The sequence below is a fragment of the Cavia porcellus genome, unplaced genomic scaffold (genome assembly GCF_034190915.1).
Source record: "Cavia porcellus strain 051 isolate PalLab524CR breed Dunkin Hartley unplaced genomic scaffold, mCavPor4.1 scaffold_27, whole genome shotgun sequence".
Classification (NCBI taxonomy): Eukaryota; Metazoa; Chordata; class Mammalia; order Rodentia; family Caviidae; genus Cavia; species Cavia porcellus.
The window spans coordinates 43404281-43425177 of record NW_026947510.1 but is presented as its reverse complement, the minus strand read 5'-3'; the positions used below and the strand labels follow the sequence as shown (position 1 = coordinate 43425177).

General features: G+C 33.9%; 1 protein-coding gene across 3 annotated transcripts in view; it reads right to left on the bottom strand.

Annotated features, from left to right (window-relative positions):
- Pik3c2g (phosphatidylinositol-4-phosphate 3-kinase catalytic subunit type 2 gamma) overlaps window positions 1-20897 on the bottom strand; it is a 289635-nt gene that overhangs the window by 16595 nt on the left and 252143 nt on the right. For all 3 annotated transcript variants that reach the window (XM_063237587.1, XM_063237588.1, XM_063237589.1), the window contains one exon: window positions 14400-14494. In XM_063237587.1, the coding sequence (XP_063093657.1) occupies window positions 14400-14494 (95 nt within the window). The remainder of the gene's footprint in view (window positions 1-14399; window positions 14495-20897) is intronic.

The window sequence follows — 20897 nt, the reverse complement described above, 5'->3', positions numbered from 1 at the left end:
GTGTGTAGTGATCAACAGGTAGAAAAGGAACTGGGGTCGTTTACTATGATGCCCAGTGACCCGTGAGAAACATCTGTATTTCCTATTGCCACAGGAATTTATTGCTCTGCTGGCCTAGAGATCTTAGTTACAGAGGGAGAAACACTTCTGCTAGGAGATACAACGATGATTCAACTGAACTGTAAGGTAAGACTGCCAATGGACATAGCTCTAAATCCAAATGCAAAAGAGCTTCAGTGCTGGTTATGACAACTAATCCATATTATTGGGGGGGAAACAAGACTAGTACTCTAGGAGAGAGAAGGAAGACTATGTTTAAAGCACAGAAGATCTTTCAGGGTATCTCTAAACATTACGTGTCTTGTGATAAAGACAGTGGTAAACTACAACACAACCAGGCAGAATTATTAATGACCCAACTATTCAGAAATGAATGAGTCACCACTGCAACCAGCAGGGTTACATACTGAAGGTAATGAGCATGCTGAATGAATGAATGACATCTTTAATGACAGTTACAGAAATAAAGAGTAAGTTCACTGAGTATTTCCTCTTTATTTGTAATGGATTTGTATGTGTATATGGCAAGTATCCTTGTATTCTTTTTTCTCTTGCTTCCTCATGTAACCTAAATATGTGTTGAGTTTATATCATAATATTTACATAAATTTACATCATAGCATTTAAGCTTGGGATAGCCAGGAGGAAAGCACACATCTCTTCAGGACTCTTCCTCCTTCTCTGAGGAAGGTATTAGTATGTTTTTTTGGTTGTACACAACATAGTTGTATCACATCAGGTAGAATGCTGACTTTGTTTTTGTCTTTATTTGAAGATTAAATGCTCTAGTTAAACAGATGCAGATAGGTGCTAAGTTGGTGAATGGTGAATATAAGATGATTAATTCTGGGTGTCAATTTGACTGGGCTGCTCACATAACTGGGTTAAACATTCTGGGCGTATCACACCAGCTGATTCCCTGGCTCTTAAATTTTTGGACTTTGGCTGGAACCAAACTGCCAACTTCCTTGAATTTCAGGCTCGCAGACGATGGGACTTTTCAGTCTCTTAATATCATAAATCAATTCATCATGATATATCTGTCTATATCTATATCTTTAAGTGGATTATCTTCTGTACCTGTTCATATCTCATTGGTTTTGTTTCTCTGGTGAACATGAATATGTAAGAATCGAACTTTTCAATGGACAAATTTTCTTATCTACCAAATGCAGATAAAAATGATGCTTATCTCAAAGGATTTTAAAAGATAAATAAAATAAGCATACCATGTGAGGACAGTGCTTGAGACAGAGCAAGACTCAGTAAATGTTAGTACTATTTTTATTTCCTATAAATTATACATGAATGTACTATATGCACTGAATGACAAGTTATCCTTAATACATTAGGGCTTTTATGTGGAGCAGGGTTTCTCAACATTGGCACTGTTGACATTTGGGGCCAGATTTACTCATTTAATTCTTTGTTGCAGAGGGCTGTTCAGTGCATTGTGGGATATTTTTCCAGCATTCTTGCTTGAGCTAACTAGCTACCAGAAACACCATCCTCTTACTTGTCAACCAAAACATGTCTCCACACATTGCTAAATATCACATTGGAGGAAAACATGACCCCAATTGAGAAGCATTAGAATGACTACCAAATATGAATCTCTATTGAATACTAGCCTAGTAATCTGTGAATATTTCCACCTGCATTTCTCCTTGCGTTCTTACACCTGATAAACTTTAAAAATCCATCTTCTATCCTTCCTTAGTACTTTAAAACATAGTTTTGCAATTTACTTAAACTCTGTTAAATGATATTTTTCTCCCTGGCGTCTCGCTTGTTCTTGATGCTCAATTTTATACCAAGATCCACCTCCTCCCTTTCTGCTCTGTTCACCTGCTTATACAGATTGTGATTCCTGAATCATTACAACTGGATTTTAATTATTTTTAAGTCTTTCTGCAATTCTTGCTTTCCCTTCCTTCTATACATCACTGGTATATTTAACTTTCCCATGAAGCTGCTTTGATCAATTTACTTCTCTTCTCAAAATGTTCAAGGGTTCTCTCCTGCCTGAAGAATAAACCCCAAGCTATGTTAGTCTTCACAATGCATTTATTACACTCAAGCTCTGGACTTCTATTTTCAAGTTAGTGTCCTTGACAACGTCCTTCAGAATCCTGGAGTTTTTAGAATGATAGAAGAGCACAGGTTTCAATTTAAACCAGGGTTGCATTAGAGGTGAGCAGCAGGTTTTGTTTGTCCTTTAACAGCTTTAAATGAAGACATTGATTTCTCAAGTTTCTAAGAGAAATCTATTTTTTCTCTCCACATAGTTGTCTTACCAATATCAACTTTTCCTTTCTTACTTGTGTCCTGTCCTATTACTTAAAGATTGCAAATAACTTATTGAAGAAATGAGTAGCTATCCCTTCATCAAATACTGATTATATTCTTTGCCCTTACGTTTATGCAAATTAAATTTCATTTTAAAATGACCCCTACTTGTCTAAGTGTTTTACCATGGGTGTTTTTTTTTCAAACCTCTGGCTTTAATTTAGATTTTCATTAGACACAGCACTAACCTGAAGAATCAAAAAACTTGGGAATAAAAAGTTCTCAGTCTACTCCCTACCCCTCTGTGCAATAAGTTTCTTTATGTCATCCAGAGGATTCTTGATTTCTGGTGGACTAATGCAAAGTAACAGCACGACTTTCTTCTAGGATTTTGGCTAATATTTTTACCATGTTCAGAAGGTAACGTGAAATCATCCAAACTTTTTTTTGGTTGTTGTTTTGAAGTCTACATATTTTACATATACTATAAAAGCATTTATCATTTCCTGTGTTCTAAAAAAAAACAGTTTTAGATGTGCAACATCTTCCCTATGAGTTTAGAAATGTTTTGACAGAAGATTGTCATAGTATCTACTAATGTAGCTCCATTCTAGATTCCTTTTGAAAGCTACATTTATTTCACTTCTATCTCTGTCTCTGTCTCTCTCTATATATCTATATCTAATGTATATCAAAGGGTTTTTTTTTGTTTGTTTAGCAAAGCCAGCAACCACATACACTAGCTTAGGCTCAGGAGCAATAGTATGACTGCCTTCCACCTCCATATCTTACCCGCTGGGAGCTCTTTGGGGCAGTTACATGCACAGAGTGGTCACGTCTGTGATAACAACACCTTCTTCTGGAATCTCTCCTAAGGGCCTGCCCAAGACTCTTGAAGTTCCCCTTTTCAAAAATATGCTCATGGTATTTTGTTTGCAGGTCATGCAGTATGAACATTCTTTCCTATTAATGACAATGTCCATATTTTCAAACTTTTAAAGGAGTTTGTTGATCGCTACAAAAGCTTTTGCTAAAATCCTTCTCGGTCAAATTTTGAGTGGGAGCTCATGTTCTGTGCAGTTTTCCTTCTGCTTTTTCTACCCTTATGCATTCATTATGCTGCAGGGAATTTTCAGCTCCATTATAATTTTATGAGAAAACTCTCATATATGTGGCCTATAATTAATTGAGAAGGCACTATATAGAATGATTGTAAATAATTATCAAATGACTGAGTGAATGAAATATATATTAAGAATGTCTAGCTCTTTGAAATTATTCAATTGCTTATTGAATCACTATTTATAATGCAATATTAAAAATTAAGAATTAATACTTAAGATTTCACTGAAGTAGTTCATCTTAGCTATGGAGACATTTCTTATTGTAATAATAGACAAGAGATGATCCATTGCAGTATGAATTGGGGTCTGTTTGAGAAGTTTGTCTTAGCTGTTTACTCTGAATAACTAGCCATTAAAAGACACATCTCTGATACATTCTTCTCCTGCAGATTATTTGGATTTTATGTCTGATCAGGACTAATCATGTCAAGGTCTGCTTGTAATGTCCGAAAATATCAGTGCTCCACTTCTAAAACTTTGACCTTATTTCATCTCTGAAATCACTTTAGACACTAAGTACTTGCTATCCTACTTTAGCCATTCCTATCCTTTCTACTGGAGCTGGATTGTAGCGATACATCATTATCTGCTCACAGTTCCAAAATGAATCCCCAGATATCTTCTTCCTCACATTTATCAGGAAAATTGTTCTCCAATTTGCTGTGTTGTTTATTTCGGGCTGTGTGTACCCTACTGTGATAGTTCTCACCTCTTCTTTAAATTTCCTTCCCTTCACTCATAGAAAATTCATTAGACAATGAGCACAATAGGCTACTTAAATCCCCTAGGAGATGATGATGGCTTATCTGTGTCTTGGAGGTTGTGCAGACGGCAAAGTATAAACTGAATATATATTTTATGCTATATTCTTGTGACTTCACTCATCTCCATAAATTCTTCCCATTATGCCTTTTTTGTGAAGTACAAAGAAACAGGAATAAATAGACAGTTTTTTTTTATTCTGTTTACACTGAGTAAGGCATTCACATTTAACAGAGAGATGCTTTACAGGACCTCTGTGGGGAGACTGGATGCATCTGCATTGATAAAAAATTCCCTACCGAGAGATTTATATGCCTTGAGCATGCTACCACTTTGTCCAATAAATATGTGGATGGTCTTGTTAGCACAACTTTAATATTCTGAAAGCCCTATTGCATTCATAATAGTTTATAAAATGATTTTCTATTTCTCAAACTTACCAGACATTGAAAAGATTTTAGTAACATTTGAAGAATAATTTCAAAAATAAGTTTAAAGATTCTACTAATGAAGAGATTAGAAATGAAGCATTTAGGATATTCTTAGAGCTCACATATGGAAAGATTTCTTCACTTTCAGTTGAAGAGTGAAGAACAGGCGATCGTTAGCTCATTTTAAGTTGCAAAACTTAAAATATATGCTTGCAAATTAATAATTCTTTGTCCACAATGTTGACCTCTAAGTGCTATTATTTTAACTGAATGAATAATTTAACATGCCAATTTTCTGTGTTCACTTATTGTTCCAGATTGTATATAGCATATCAAATAGCTTTCAGTGCTACTACTGTTCTTCTGGGCAAGAAACAAATTTGGTCTTGGAAACTTAGTTACATTACTAAAACTAAGAGGAAAAAACCCAGCATGTTGGTACAAAAATAAAGCATAATCTAAACTGTGTATGAAGTAAATAAAATAACCTAACATTGAAGGGGTTGCCAGCAAACTTTCCACATTTTCATATGAATACCAAGGAAGATATTTATTTTTTACATAATAGCAATAAGAATAACAACAATAAAAATAGCTACCACAAGCGAGTATTTACTATATTTGAAGCACAACTCTGTCAAACTAGGTCTCAAACCAGTGTCGTTTCTTAGTCTGTGTAATCTAAGTAGCTAACTACTGCCCTGTATTTATTTTCTACAAAGGAAAGCAAAGAAATGAGAGCACTTCAAACTGAGTTTGTAAGAAAGATTTAAGATACAGATAGTTTAAAAATATCAGACACTTTGGAAACGTCGTAGATTAATCCAAAGTTTAATTGTACTTAATAGGTTATTATCTTTTCAATGAATAATTTATGAGAATTTTAAATCATTTTTAACCTAAATGTTTCCAATCATAGAATAAAATAAGCTTTAGTAGAAATCAACTGATGATGATTAAAGTACGATAGGACTATCAAAACCTGTGGTCTCTGCCAGAAACCAAACATCATAATAAAAAGCATTTTCTCATCCATATTGCCTGCCAACTTGCAATTTTTAAGCTCAGGCTGGCCATTATAAAAGGGCCTTTCTATAAAATGATATGTACAATACAAGTACAAAAGTACAATTAAAATGCTTTCTCATTGCTTTACCTAAATGCCAAAATTATCTTTCCAACTTGTGCATGTTGGATAATATAAGTGGGATGATTTCAGCTTTTCAGGAATTAAATTAACATGGTCCTCTGCTTCATTTCACACCAATTTATACCTTTAAGAAGAGTGTTTTATCAATAGTGATTTCCAATACCTGTTTTGAAAAACCAACTTAGAAATCTGATTACCATGTGTCTAGCACTTTTGTGATCTGTGAGCGGCCAGAGAAAGGAGATCAAAATAGTTTCGGCCTTTAAAGAAAAACACTCACTGGCAGAAATCATCTAGTTAAATAGATAGATAGACAGACAGACTGACATAGAATGAGCCCTTCACATCTCTGGGTCCCACATCTGCTGTTGTGGATTCAATTAACTACCGATCAAAATGTATTTTTAAAAATTATTTCTGTAATGAGCATGCTGTTTGCTTGTATTAGTACCTAAGCAATATACCATTGCACTATTTACATTGAAATATATACTTTAATTAATCTAGAGATGATTTAAAGTATATAGGAGGATATGTAGAGGTTACATGCAAATACTACACACCATTTTACATGATGGACTCGAACATCCTGGGACCAATTCCCCATGGGCTGAACAGTATTTTAAGATACTTAGCTTTTGACTTAATATAGTTAACAAGCCACAGAAGCCATAGGGTAATAGATAGAATCCATTTCATGACTCAATGCCTTCAAACTAAATTGGTTCCAAAAATCCAGAATTCTAGCTGGAGCTCCAGACTGAAGCATCTCATGAGCTTGGCCAAGTTGGCGACTTCTCAGTCTTCATGACACGTAAAAAGTTAGGCTTTAGATCTTATTTATTCTTTTTTAATGTACTTGGCAGCAAATTCTGATGGGCTGTTTATCAGTAAAATGATAATTACATTTTTTTTTAAAAAAAATTGCTGAATACTCTAAATAATTCCAGATCTCCTTACCTTCAGCCTCCATTTTCAGGCAATAAGTAAAATGATGCAAATATGAGGGGCAGACTATGTTTTGTTAATGATTATTGAAGAATTATTCAGAACAGATATTGGGAGACCAGATTTATGATGTGCTATAATTGCTAGTGTAGGTAGACCAAATTATGAAGAGCAAAATACAGAAATTCACAGGTAAAAAAAGAACTGCCTACCTAAACTTCAGATAATTTCCTATGACCTGTCATATTAAGTGACTTGGAGTTAAAATATATATATATATATATACATATATATGATGCAGCTTTTTGTGCAGTGTCTGTTAGGCACAGGGAGGCTAATAGTGTGTTAGTATAATAATAAATAGAATATGAATAATAAAATCTAGATTAAGAGCTAAGAGCTGATAATTTTGAAGGTTTTAGATCTCAGTTTTATGTTGTAGAATCTTAGAGATTCAAACTTGTCAAATTTCAGCTCACTTCTTTGTGAATGAACACAAATTTTTCTAACTTTTCTTTGGTGAAATGTATCCAAAAGTTCCTGAGAGATCTTGGCACACACTATACAAGGCAGGATATCTTTCCGTGGTATTCGTAAAAAGTAATAAAACTTAAGGAGAAACAAATCAAAACAGAAAAGTCAGTGTATAAGCCATTCATGGATCTACTCCTTGCTTACTTTTTGGGCTGTAGGGGGTTGAACAGGAAGTGACACTTGTTTCCAGGGAGCTGGCATCTTTGTGTGCTCGCTTAAGAAAATTTTACAGGGAGAAGGAAGAGTCACACAGGTCAACTACTTCCTCAAGTAGCTAACTCTGTCTTGGAGGAAAACAGAAAGCTAACCGTAGAAGAAAGAAGAATATCCCAGCGCTCAAGAAGCTGAAGATACGGGGTGAGAGAACCTGAAATTTCACGAAATGAAGTTCTGTTTGGTATTAGTTTAGATATTTAAATCAGAGGCTGCAAGACTTCCAGCACTTACATTTTAATATTCACTGGTAAGGAAGAGTACTTTGGCATATTGTAACTTGAGTCACAGTCCCAGTCTTGAGTCAAACACAGCTTTTAAAATAATTTGAGAATTTAAACTTTCAGCTTCGTGCTGTTCTTTATAAATCAACCTTTTAACATTTTTTTTTAGTTTGCCTCTAAATTTCTTTTTTAAAGTGAAAAATGTAGAATTTAGAGATGTGTGGGTAAAGTGACAGAGGTTAGGGTAGAAGATGGTCAGAAAAAAAAAAAAAAAACAACAAACCCAAAGTGAACAAATGAAATTCCAGCCATGTGGAGACATATATACTGATGTTTATGTCAGCTGAAAAAAGAGAGTGTCCAAAGTTTTGGAACATTTTGAAAACTAGTCCTTAACAATTCACTTTTGCTTTAAGTTACATAGATGTTAAGATTAAATACTTGACACTTGACTATCCTTAGTTAATTGACAAGTATTACATACACCAGAATTCACAGCGAAAAGCTACTGATATACTAACATAGCTCACATTTAACTGCTCTGGATTACATTTTTTTTACACTTAAACAAATATGCATTTACTTAGCAACTTAAGGACAGAGTATTTACTAACCACACTGGAGTATACAGAATATATTTTCCACACTTTTTCATTCGTAACAATCTCTCAGTACAATGGAAGCTACAATATATACTAAAATAATGTTTGAAAAGTTGATATAAGGCAGTGAATGTCAAATGGATGCAGGGTACAGTAAGTGTACAAAGACCCTGGAAGAGGGAGCGATGACCAGGAGCTAGAGAGGCTGGGAAGCTTACAGAAGATGAAAGGTTTAAATTGGTCCTGGGAAGGTGCGTTCACTGTGGAAGGTGAATTGTTATTCACCACCTCACTATCTGTTGATAGTGAGAAGTAAGACATACTCTTTTAGATTAAGAGGTGGAGTTAGGTCGATAATGAGTGAATCATGCAGATGATGGAATTCAAGTTTGTTGTTGGGGCAATATCAAAACAGGCTATCTAGATTGTGCAGCACCTATGTATTAGGCCAAATTGACAGAGAATATATTAAATTTTTCACTCATATGATAAAACTAGAGTTTTGTGCGGAAGAGATTTGAAAAATAATAAAGAGGAATATGATAGCAATCAATCAAAATAACTAATAAATGAATTAATAGAGAATACTGAATTGAATATTGAAAATAATAAGGGGAAATTGAACAGATTTGTTGCTGATTGTATGTGTGAATTAAAATTATATAAATTAAGTTATAGATGGGTTTCCATCAGGGGTTACATGAGGATGGTGCAGTAATTCACAGAAATAAGTAATTCAGAATAAGAGATAATTTTAGTGGGAAGCATATTACTGAATTTTTGAATTTTGAGTTTAAAGAGATGGCAAGATACCAGAGTGCAAATGTCCATCTGACAGTGGAAATACATAAATGGAATTTGGAGAAAGATTAAAAATAGGGATATAAATTTAGTAGTAATTCATATTATCTTTGAAGTCTCCAGATTGAATTAAATTTTTAGGAAATTAGTTTCAAGAGCTGAAGTCCTGAATATTGGAAAATCTTCATATTCCAGGGTAAGGGTGAAGCTGTCTTTTATTAAGTCACTACATATATTTTCTATTTTAAATTTATAAGAGCTAAGGAAGCCTCAGAAAGAAGGCTGTCAGTGAAATTGAAAGAACATAAAGATAGTGAAGTTTCATTAACATCTTTGGAAAAGAAAAGTTCAAGAAAGGAGACATTTAAAGTTATTGCCTTTTAAAAAGAGATCAGTGATAACTGGTTTTTAAAGAATTGGTGATCAACTTTTTCCTTTAAAGACATCCTGAAACCGTTTGGTATTTGGATTTAGGCTGGGTACCCTTTCCTGTCCATGCCTTTGTGTTATCCTTTGAAATTGGAGATCAGTATCATTAAGAGCCAGCGCTACAAGAGCAATCTTTAATCCATGGAGTACATGTCAAATATAATTGAAGATTGGTATAAGGACATTCTCCTTCATTAAGAAGTTGGTTTTATTTAGATTGAAACATATCCAAGATGAAACAGTAACAAGTTTCCTTCAAGAGTCTAGATATTAAAAAATTGAAAGGTAGTGATATAATCAGAGGATTTATACCCCAGGACACTGTTACTTATATGTAGCAAACAGTGCCAATATCTGTGCTTTATTTTAAAATCCTATTTGTTGTCTTTGTTCTGCTTTAACAAGCATTACAATTCTCCCAGTGCCAATGCCAGAACTCACATTGTATATGTGGCACCATTTATGGGGTGCCAGTGCCTCAAAAAATGTTTCTCAAAGTGTGGTCTTGGAACACACCAGCTTCATGACTGTTCAAATTTTATAACAAGAAAGAGGAAAAGAAGTCCAGAAATGAAAGCAAATAGTGTGATGGTTGTACAACACTGATAAAGATATTCCAACCAATGGTTAAGGAATCAAAATTACTGTGAGTTGCCCCAGGAACTTGTTCTTAAAAAATACCTCCTGGTCTATAGTGACATTGAAATTCTGGAGTTTTTTAATTTTTATTTTTATCAGTGCTGGGGACAACACTCAAAGTCTCATGCATGCTAAGCAAGTGCTCTATCACTGAGCTATACTCCCAGACCCTAAGAAATTCCTAAAATAAAAATGAACTGTCATAAATGTGTGTGTGTGTGTGTGTGTGTGTGTGTGTGTGTGTGTGTGTGTAGTTTGGTGTGCTTCTTGTATTTTACTCTATCTACTCTTAATCTTCACATGCAACTATTTCTTCTACTTTGTGTCTTATATTCTAAGTGATATTATATTTGAGGTATTTTACTTTTCATCAATATTACTTGCTCCTCATCTTAAATAATCATTCTGTTACAGCATAAATGACTGCCCTAGTGTAGGTAGTAGGTATGAGAAGAGAGTGTCAGTCCATTTATTGCCTTTAGCATCTCTGAAATATTTATAATCTATAGAGAGAAGGACATAATTTAGAAATGACACAGAGTGGGAAACAGACACTCAAGTCAAGAGTAAATGCATAGAAAAACACTGTAGAAATCCCCAGGACAGAGCATCTGAAAGCGGGGTACAGAGAAAAATGCTAGAACGCTTTTAACAAAATATTTCAGATCTAATATTTGAAACAAACTGAACTATTATTTTAAAAACATTGGCCAACTTTCTAAATAATTGCAGTATTTTGCCAGTCTCTATCCACCAGAGTAAACCGTACTGCACTACTTTGAAAGGGAACAAATTGTAGAAATTTTGGTTTATTTGTGATTTCACAGGAGGGAAGCAATTCTCAGAGCACAGCTTCAAAGATTTGATATAATTCTTTTCATCAAACTTAACATTCAATATAACATAATATATATAACAGAACTGCAGGCAAAATTCATTTTAAAATTAGTATGAAATCAAGCACAAATTATTTAGCCTGATTATTTTGGCATATAAGCCTGTTGAAGTTTCAAAATATAAGTAACAATTAGCTAAAAACTTGAAATGAGCAAAGAAAATATATTAAGAATTTATGGATGGATTTTATGCCATTTAGATTAAAATTCTGTTGCTGTTTTCAAATAAGCAGAAGAAATAAAATAGTTATTTAAAAGAAGCAATGAAAAACTTAATTTGTTGTGATGATTTTTAGAAAGGGTGAAAAATCCTAATCCTTTGTTGTTCATATGGGCAGTGACCTGCCATTCTTTTATTTAACAAATAGTCATCGAATACATAGAATACACTTGGACTTACTCTAGACATTCGGGTTTTAGTAGTGACATGGGACAAGGGAGAAAATAAATAGATTTGAAGAGACAACAAAATGGGTTCTCTTGCAGTTTTACTAAACTTTCAGAAAAGATTCACTGTAAAGATGACAGTAAATATAGTCATTCAAGATGTGTGACAGTGAGTCATGGAAAATATTAAGTCATGAGCCTAGGAAAAAATATTCAAGACAGATGAACTAACAGACACAAGGACCCTAGGGGAGCAACATGCCTGCCAAATTCAAGGAGCTGTAAGGAAGTCAGTGAGCTGGGAGCGGAGTGATTGAGGGAATCTGAGGTAGGACATGAAGTTGCCGAGCTCAAGGGAACCAGATTGGTAGGGTCTCAGAGGTCTCTGTTATGGCTTTCCTTGTAAGTCAGATATGACTCTTTCCCCAAAGGCTGTGAAGAAAGCAATGACAAACTGGGCTTTTGTTTTCAAAGGAACATTCTGATGGTTAGGTTAGGAAGAGATTATAAAGAAATTATGGCAGAATCAACGGCAAGTCAGGTAAAGCATGATGGTGGCTTGAACCAATACTGGTTGTATGGTGAGAAGCAGTGGTAGGATTCTGGCTTTAGTTTGAAAGCAGACTGATGGAATTTGTGGAGGAAATGGATGCAGTTTCAAGTAGAAGGAGTAGAGTCAAAATGATTCTAAAGGTTTTAGCCTAGTAATTAGAAGACAGGAAGTGTTATTTACTGAGATGAGAAAGATGGAAAAAAGATAGAAGTTTAAAGAAGCAGGCGTCAGAAGTTTGATCTGGTGCATTGCTAACTTTGAGAGACTTAGTAAATTTCTACTGGAGTTGTAATCAGTGGTATACACCACTCTGGATTTTAGGGGACAATTCTGAAATGGAGTTGTAGATAAAGTGATGCGTAAGTGATATTCAAAGTCATGAATCTAAAGTTAAAGAGGAAAGTCTAAATCTGATTTCAATCTCTCAATCTCTCAGTCGAATGACTGGGGTAAAAAGAGGAAGCAGACCCTAAATACACTGAGAAGTCAGACAGAAAGAAGGACTATGACATTATTAAAACTTTTCAGAAGGTTTTGGCAATCTATGGACTCCACTGATGATGCTTTTAGATTTTTAAAACTTTTTCCTCTAGGATTCACCTAATTCTTTGCCATTTACCTGTAATTGCTTTACATCAATATTAAATTTCATCTCTTTCTCCTCTTTCTCATTCACTTCCATCAAGCCTGGGTTACATTCAGTTTGAATATGCTTATTGGTAGTACAACTTCATCTAGGTTTATGATGTTTTTTTGAAAACTGTCAAAAGTAATTTGAGAATTCATTTGGTGAATGAAATGGGTGACCAAATTGGTTAATATTGCTTTTGATCAAGAATTCAGTGTGACTATCAAATAGCACCAGGTTTAATGTGTTTGTTATATGCAGTTTCAATAGATTTCCTCTAAAATGTTCTGGGTAATGACATTATTGAAACAAATATGTAATTTCTAAGGGGACTATTTTTAAGACTATCAAATATTATATATAAATCATTTAATAACATTTCTTAATATTTTAATTAATCATGTGTTTTATAGATCATGGTGGTGATCTATGGCACATGTGCTGCAGGGGGCTGTTTGTATCACTGCAAGCTCTGAAGGTTCACCATCACTGGTACAACAGATGTTTGAAGTCTGTGAGAGAATATATAGTTATAAATAATAACTGATTGAGTTTTCACCCCCCAATTAAAAAGTTTCTTAAACAACTGTTATTTTCATTTAAGATGACTTGTTTTATCAAAAACAATGGAAATGATTTTAATGAATACTTATAAACATTCTAAAAATATATACACAGATATTACAAAAGTTACTGTCTATGAACACCATAGATTTACCTGCAAACATCCTTGGATGTGTAAGTCTAAGTATATAATGGATGTAGCCTCTGAAAATTATGCCAATTATTTGTTTATTGAACAAATATTTATTTAGTTTTAGTGTGTACTGGATGCATGTCATGTGGAGATGAGCTTGTTCCTTCAAAACATATCCTGAGAGATTTATATGCATAAACAAGACAGCCAATATTGTGATACTGCTTCTCCACACCTCATGGGGCCTCCTACTGTGTGTAAGCCTGGCTTTGATTGGAGTCCAGGAAAACTAGAAGAGTTGGTAAATTTTAGAGCTATCCTTCACTGCTTCCAGCTCAGATTTTCATTTACCCTGTGACACAGAAGGCTCCCTGTCTTTCAGAATGGAAATTGTCAGCTACTGTCCTTGCTGTGACTTGAACCATGGTCAAGTGGGAGTGGGTTAGAGCATGGTGCTTTTAGTTACCCGTATAGACTAACTGTAGATTTGGTTCTAGGTCCTGGGAATGCAAAGATGGGGCTCCTAATCTCCAAAAATGTAACACATCTTAGGGAGAAAGAAATGCACATAAGCAATTACATCAAAATGTATTAACTAAGACGATGCCATAAACTCAAGATATGATAAGAATTTGGGGGAAACCTTAAGACCTGTTGGTTTCACAGAAAAGCTGCTGTCCAAGAGACAGTCAGCCGTCCACCACCCTCAATACGGTAAGCTGGATCCAGGCTTTTTTTGTTTAGCTCTTAGTTCCTGGTTTCTCAGAGATCATTTGCTTGTTTTTTCTGACAGTTCATTTGAATAAAGTCCAATTTTCATTCTAGGACTTGCACTGTGAAGTATTTCATAGTCTTTACCCTAAGGATTGCCATCACACTGAGACAAAAACATTGTAATTGGCTCATTGTTCCTCACTGAAGCTTGGTGCCTAGATACATTTCTCTTACTACTGCTGACACTAATTGCCCAAAGGAGCCAAGTAATTTCTAAATATAAGATTAGATGCTTCTTATTATATATAATAGACTTACAATGTTCTTCATGTGTTTCACCAGTATGGTCAGCTTTGCATCCTCATATGATATTACTAACTGCACTTTAGGAGTCTTGTCTGGAGACTTTTCACCTGATTAAAAAAAAAAAAGAATTTCAGTAAATTAACACTGAAGTAGTTTAAACATGCACTGCATATTTAGAAATTAAAATAAAGCCAATGAATAATATGTAAAAGAAATATCTTCTTATGTTGAAATTGCGATACTCTTTAGGTGGCTGGATTGTTGCTGGATAGAAGTAAGATTTCTGACTAATCTTTGTGAGCTCTCTTCTTCTTACCATTCTGTGTTTAATTTTGATGGGCAACCACTACTTTTTTGCAATTATTTGCACTTTAAATCTCAGTGCCCTTTTGGCTTCCATTTCTCCTTAATATTCAGTATATAAGTTTACAGTATGAGAGATCACGTAGATTAAAAGTGTGGGGTTCAGAAGTTACTAAATTTGAATTCAACTCCCTGTAGCTCTGCTTCTGCCGTGTCATTAGAGCTAAGTTAGTTACTTTTCTGTAGAATGGAAATAATAGCTGCTTCTGGATAATTAAGATTAATTAATAAAATTCAAAAGCTGTCACATAGTAAATGCTCACCAATGTTTGTAATTATTAGTATTCTTTAAATAGTTGTACTGATCTCTTCATTTCTTATCCTAAAAGTAAAAAACAGCTTTTTCTCAGAAATATCAGAACATTCCCCTATAGCCCAAATCTATTTATACTCAACTACTAATGTAAGTTGCCTGAAGCAACTTTTATAAATTTGTTCTTGAGCACAGTGCATTTTAGAGCTTTGCATTGCTTGTAAAAGTTTGAGTTTTGTATTGTTGCTTCTTATTACTGTTTTATTCTCCATTATTAACCTATCCTGTACTCCATAAGTTAGCCTTACAAATTCCTCTACCTTTAGTTGTTGCTTATATTATCCCTTCATTTAAAATGATCTTGTCCACCAATTTTTGGCTATTACACTGTTACTTTATTTCAAGGCCTAATTTAAATGCAAAACAGTTTCTGTGATCATTTTCCCTTGAATTCTCCTAGCATAGCCCTTATTACTTAATATTTGCATTGTAATTATTTTACACATATCAGTTTATTTAGAGGTGGATTACGATGTATCTCAGAGTTTATTTCCCTATATTCTCAAGGGACGTATGCCTATGTTTGTTCCATAATGTAAACAGTGAACATTAGCTTAATAATGAAAGTAATCCCAATTTTTCTTTGAGTTAAATCTCTAAAATGAAGACTTTAGATTTCTAATTAAAAATTTCTGGTGTATAGCCCAGGGAATAAGCACAATTTATACAGCTTTTATAATATTTGGCTTGATATTCTCTGGTTGTATATTCTCAGAGGGTATTTAGAGAAAAAAATTTACTGACAAAAAAGCTGCTACTATTTAGTTATAGTACTATTGTGGTCCATATTGCTTTGTGATAGTCAATTTCAACAGTCTAATCTGCTTTAATAATTTGAAAATCACATGTGAACAGTATGTTTTCTCCTCTAAATCCTCTTACATGTTTGTTATAATTGCTTACGCATCATCTGCAGGTAATGCTAATTACTTTTATTGCTAGTGTGGGTTATTGATATGGAAAGAAGTATTTGTTACAGTTGAGAAGCTTATTATGTAACTATAGTAAAATCACTTAAATATCTTTATTACAACAAACAAGAGACATAAATTAATTTTGAATATAGTACTAAGACAAATTACATTTTGTAATAAAAATGTTGAACTTTTGATCTGAAGACAAGTAGAAATATTGGTGACTTTTTTGATGCACAATGAATATTATATTTGAATTAAAGAGTGAAAGAATTATTAAATAGAAACTCAATGTATTTTATCACAGGAGTTTTAATTTGTAGGTAGGAAAATAGCATAAATTTAAGACTAAGTGCTTAAATGTACTTGAACAAACTGAAAATGATATTATACACTAAACCTCTTCTGCAAGATTAGTAACCAGTTTTCATCAAAACATGCACACGTTCAACCTTAGCTTTATTGACAATTCAGACACTATGGAGTCTTACTAGTTGATGTACCAGTACTAGACTAATATTTTTGTAACTTGTACCATGTGCCCAGCTAAGTACTTTATGTGGAGTAATTCACTAAATTTTCACCATGAATCTATGAGTTTTGTGTCATCTCCATTTACACACAAGGATAATGAAAGCACTTGGTCTGAGACAATGAATCGTGCAGAATTAAATGACTGCCAGTTACATCTGAACATGATGCTGTAAAAGGGCAAAAAGAGGGCCATAACATAAGGGAAATAGTTTAAAGAAAGATCCCATAAAGGCCAATTTGAGAACAACTTGATATGGACAAAAATTGTTGGAATGTTTTGAACTTCTGCTTCAAGTTTGCCTAGGGGATTTGACCAATCCTTTACAATAATCTCCAAAACTGTTAAATATTATTGATCTAAAAATGATTCTGCTGAGATGCATCAGTGTACAACACTGCAGCAACTAATGCATAATTTATTATGAATAAGTTCCCTCACATTGAGAAATAATGTTTCACAATTTAATTTTGTTAGCATGTGTATATAATTAAAAAACAAAGTTATTTAAAAGTAGAGAGTAAAATGTCTTCCTCTCATTTCTAACATCTATCCTGTCTTCCCTCACCATTATTTTTTAAGTTTCCCATATATCTGTCAGAGAGATGTATGTCCTTGTGGATTTGCTCCAGCTAAACATCTCTGAATAATTAATTCTGTTTCCTACTTTCTTACCAAGGGGATAGAATGTTTGCCATCTTACACAAAGCTCTTGGAGAAACTTTTATATCAATAAATAGATTTTTAAAAAATGTTTAAATACAGTCTCCATTAGGAGGAAGTAGCATGAATTAACTAATTCTCCAATGATGGGCAGGTGAGTTGTTTCCAGTATTTTGTAACTATTTCAAATCATATGTAACAGGTAGTCACATACCTGGGGGGATGTGCATCAATGCACAGATATTTGGGATAAAATTATAACAGCAGAATTGTTGGTCAAAGCATGTGTTTGTAATTTTGATGAATGTTTCCAAATTGCCTTACATGGTGGTTATACTAATTTGCTTTATCACTAGCAGTGTATAAGCGTGTCTGCTGATTTATAACCAGGCTGTTAATTAAATTTTTGGGTGTTTGCCAATCTGATGAGGAAAAAAATGGTAGTTGTATCACTGTAATTTAATTTGCATTTCTCTTATGAGTGAGGTTGAGTATCTTTTTATTTGATTAAGAGCCACTTGTTTTTTGCAAGCACAGATTATCTTTTATAGTCTTTACTAATATTCCATTTGGCTACTTTAGTCTTTTGTTTACCATTTCCTAGAAGATGGTTATATGCTACAAATCAAGTTTTTGACTATGATGAGTTGCAAATATTTCACCCCTTTTGTCATTTATCTTAGTTTATTTTGGTATAGTGTTTAATGTCATGCGGAGATTTTAGATTTGCAGTGAAAATTGTAGATGTACATTTCAAATTATAAAGGATTTTTCTCCATGGTATCTTTGTCATAGTTTTATTACTTAATTTTAAAATCTTTTCCATACCTGCAGTTTATCCTGGCATGTGGTGTGAAATATATTATTCTAACATCATTTATTGAATTTTCCCTGTTTTGTCCACATATTAAATTCCTAAATCTACTTGGCTGTATTTATAGCCATTCTGTTCTGTTCCATTTATGCTCCATAGTTATACTGGTTTAATTATGAAGAGTTTTTAATGTGTAGTGCTCATTTGCTCTCATTGGTCTGCTTTTCATAAGTATCCCTGGCTTTGCTTTGTTTATGAACTACAGAATTTGGTCACCTAATTAAAAGTCAATTTGCAAATATTTTTAAAGAATTACATTACATTTCAAAATTAATCTTTAAGATATTGAGTTTCCTTCTCCAAGAACATGATATGTTTTCCCATTTGTTCAAGGCACCTTACAAATTCCTTAATAGTGTTTTAAAGTTTCCTTCATTTGGCCTTATGCATTTCCTGTTATAATATTCCTAGAATGTAATTTTTGCAATATCCTTCAACGACCAGCTATTAGAGATGAATTAATTAAAACAAAACTCTTTAGCTAATCTGTTTTCCATCTTTTCCTTCCATGGTAGGGCGCAAATAAAAGTTTAAAATATTTTCTGAAGAAAACATGAGGTTATAAGATATAGCAAAATGACAACTACTATAAAACTTTCAACTGAATGTTTCTAAAACAATTTACTATTTATAACTAAATAGTCCTATTTTTCATTTTTTATCCTTCTATATCATTAAAAATTTATATTATATATTTTTGCTTAACACAAAATATTTGCATGTATTTATGAGGTGCCAAATGGTTTGGTTCATGTATCCATTGGGTAGTGATCAACTCAGTGATCAACTGGCATATTCACCATCTTGAACTTTTGCAATTTCTATGTTGAGTACTTTCAAATGCTTTCCTTCTTACTATTTTGAGATATATAGTGCATTATTGTTAATTGTATTCATCCTACTGTGCCAAAGAATTACTCCTATCAAATAACATGAAAAGTTTAAGTTGAACATATGAGTTCCACAATGCAACCTAGAGATAATTGATTTGGCTTCTGGGAGAGCAAGTAGCTAGACCATTAACCAGTCAGACCATGCCAGGGGACTGCATGCTTCCAAATTGTCTTTTAAGTTAGCATCTTTAAATGCAGGTAGTGATGTGAGGAATGATGGAAAGCTTGCATTTTCAATTTTCTGTAGTTATCAACGTTGTCTAAACACAGTCATTATCTCATACTCTTAACCCTGAAAATTGTTTTCTTTGTCCTGTTCTACTCCATTACTTATGTTATTATTTCTGTACCTTGACAAAAATCTTTCTTCTGTTGTATCAGTGAATGGATTATTTTATTGTTGTGTGTGTGGGTGAAAGCATTTTTGGCATGGAGGGTGTTACGCTGTGGATGTGTCCCTCAAAGGTGCATATGTTGAAGACTTGGTCCTTAACCCAAGACACTAATGGAAGGTAGTGGAACCTGTAGGAGGTGAGGCCAAAGGAAAGGAGTTAAATCACTGGAGAAATGTCCTAGAATCCAGATTTTTTTTCCTCTTCTTTTTGTTTCTCTGCCTCCGGGAAGTGAGCAACTTTGTCCTACCATAATGTACTTCCTCCCCACAGGCCCAGAGGCAACATGACCAGTTGACCATGGACTAGAGCATCTGTAATTGTGAGCCTATTTTTAAGTTGATTATGTCATGTGTTTTATTACAGTAGCACACTATACAGTATCATGTCATTAGTTAAAAACTCTAAAGATAAAATTTGACTTTCTTGTTAGAGTTTTCACTGGGTCTGGTACACATAATATTCAATACATAATTTGCACAATAGTTCCCTTACTTTATACTTCAAAATAATTCTAGTGTTTAGGAAGCCCTGGCTTTTTTGTGTCAAGGCTTTTCCATATAAGTAATAAGTGTGGATTTTTCTTACTTATCCTGTTTATAAAAATGGCATGCTACTTTGATAAAGAATATGAATGTGTTTCCATGGTGGTTCTTTCTAACATCAATCATTTATTCAGTGATTTTCTGAGCTTCCAGAGTGAGCCAGACAGTGTGTTAGACTGTGGGAATGCAGTAGCGTTGCCATACAGATACGGATTATCCACTCAAGGATTTCTAGTCTACAAATAAGTACACATACCAGAACACACACACAACTGCTTCAAAGAAACAACATTATTAGAGCATCTGAGTTGAAATTTGAAGGATGCAGTGGGTAGAAGTCACAAAATCTGAACAGAAAGAATCATATCTCTGAGATACTGAAGAGGTTGTAACTGAGGATCTGGAAATAGAAATGTACATGAGGAAAAGCTTGATGATGATCTGGAAAGGAGAAGTTGTGGAATGTAGAGGATTTAGGTCTCCATCCTACTGCTGGGGCCAGTTACATAGTTTCCACTGCTAAATAAAAATATGGCATCTGTTTTTCAAAACTTAACATGAATTTCAAGACAACAGCAGGAAAACGTCACACAAGTGCAGGACCCTGCCTTGTCTAACTGTGTTGTAGATGAGTTTGGTCCAGAAACAGGCAAGTAGGAGGCCGAGAAAAAAAGATTTTAGTAGAGAAGAAATGACTGACAATTGAAAAAGAAGTATCCTGTTATTCTACCATGGCATGTTTAGTTAGTGGGTAAAGGAGAAAGATCATTCATATCTCTTAGATCGATGTTTACATGCATGTCATTAATACGATTTTTAAAGGTCATGTGCCCAGATACATAAGAATCCAGATATAAGTCTCTGAAAACTCTTGTTATACGATGAATAGTTCTCATTTCAGCAGATCTGTACACGCACATAAAACACTTTGATCATTTTAATCCCTGCTGTTTTCCCTTTGCCCTGTCTGTACCCTAATTTCACATTCTTGAATGTTCATTATACATATAAAATATATTTA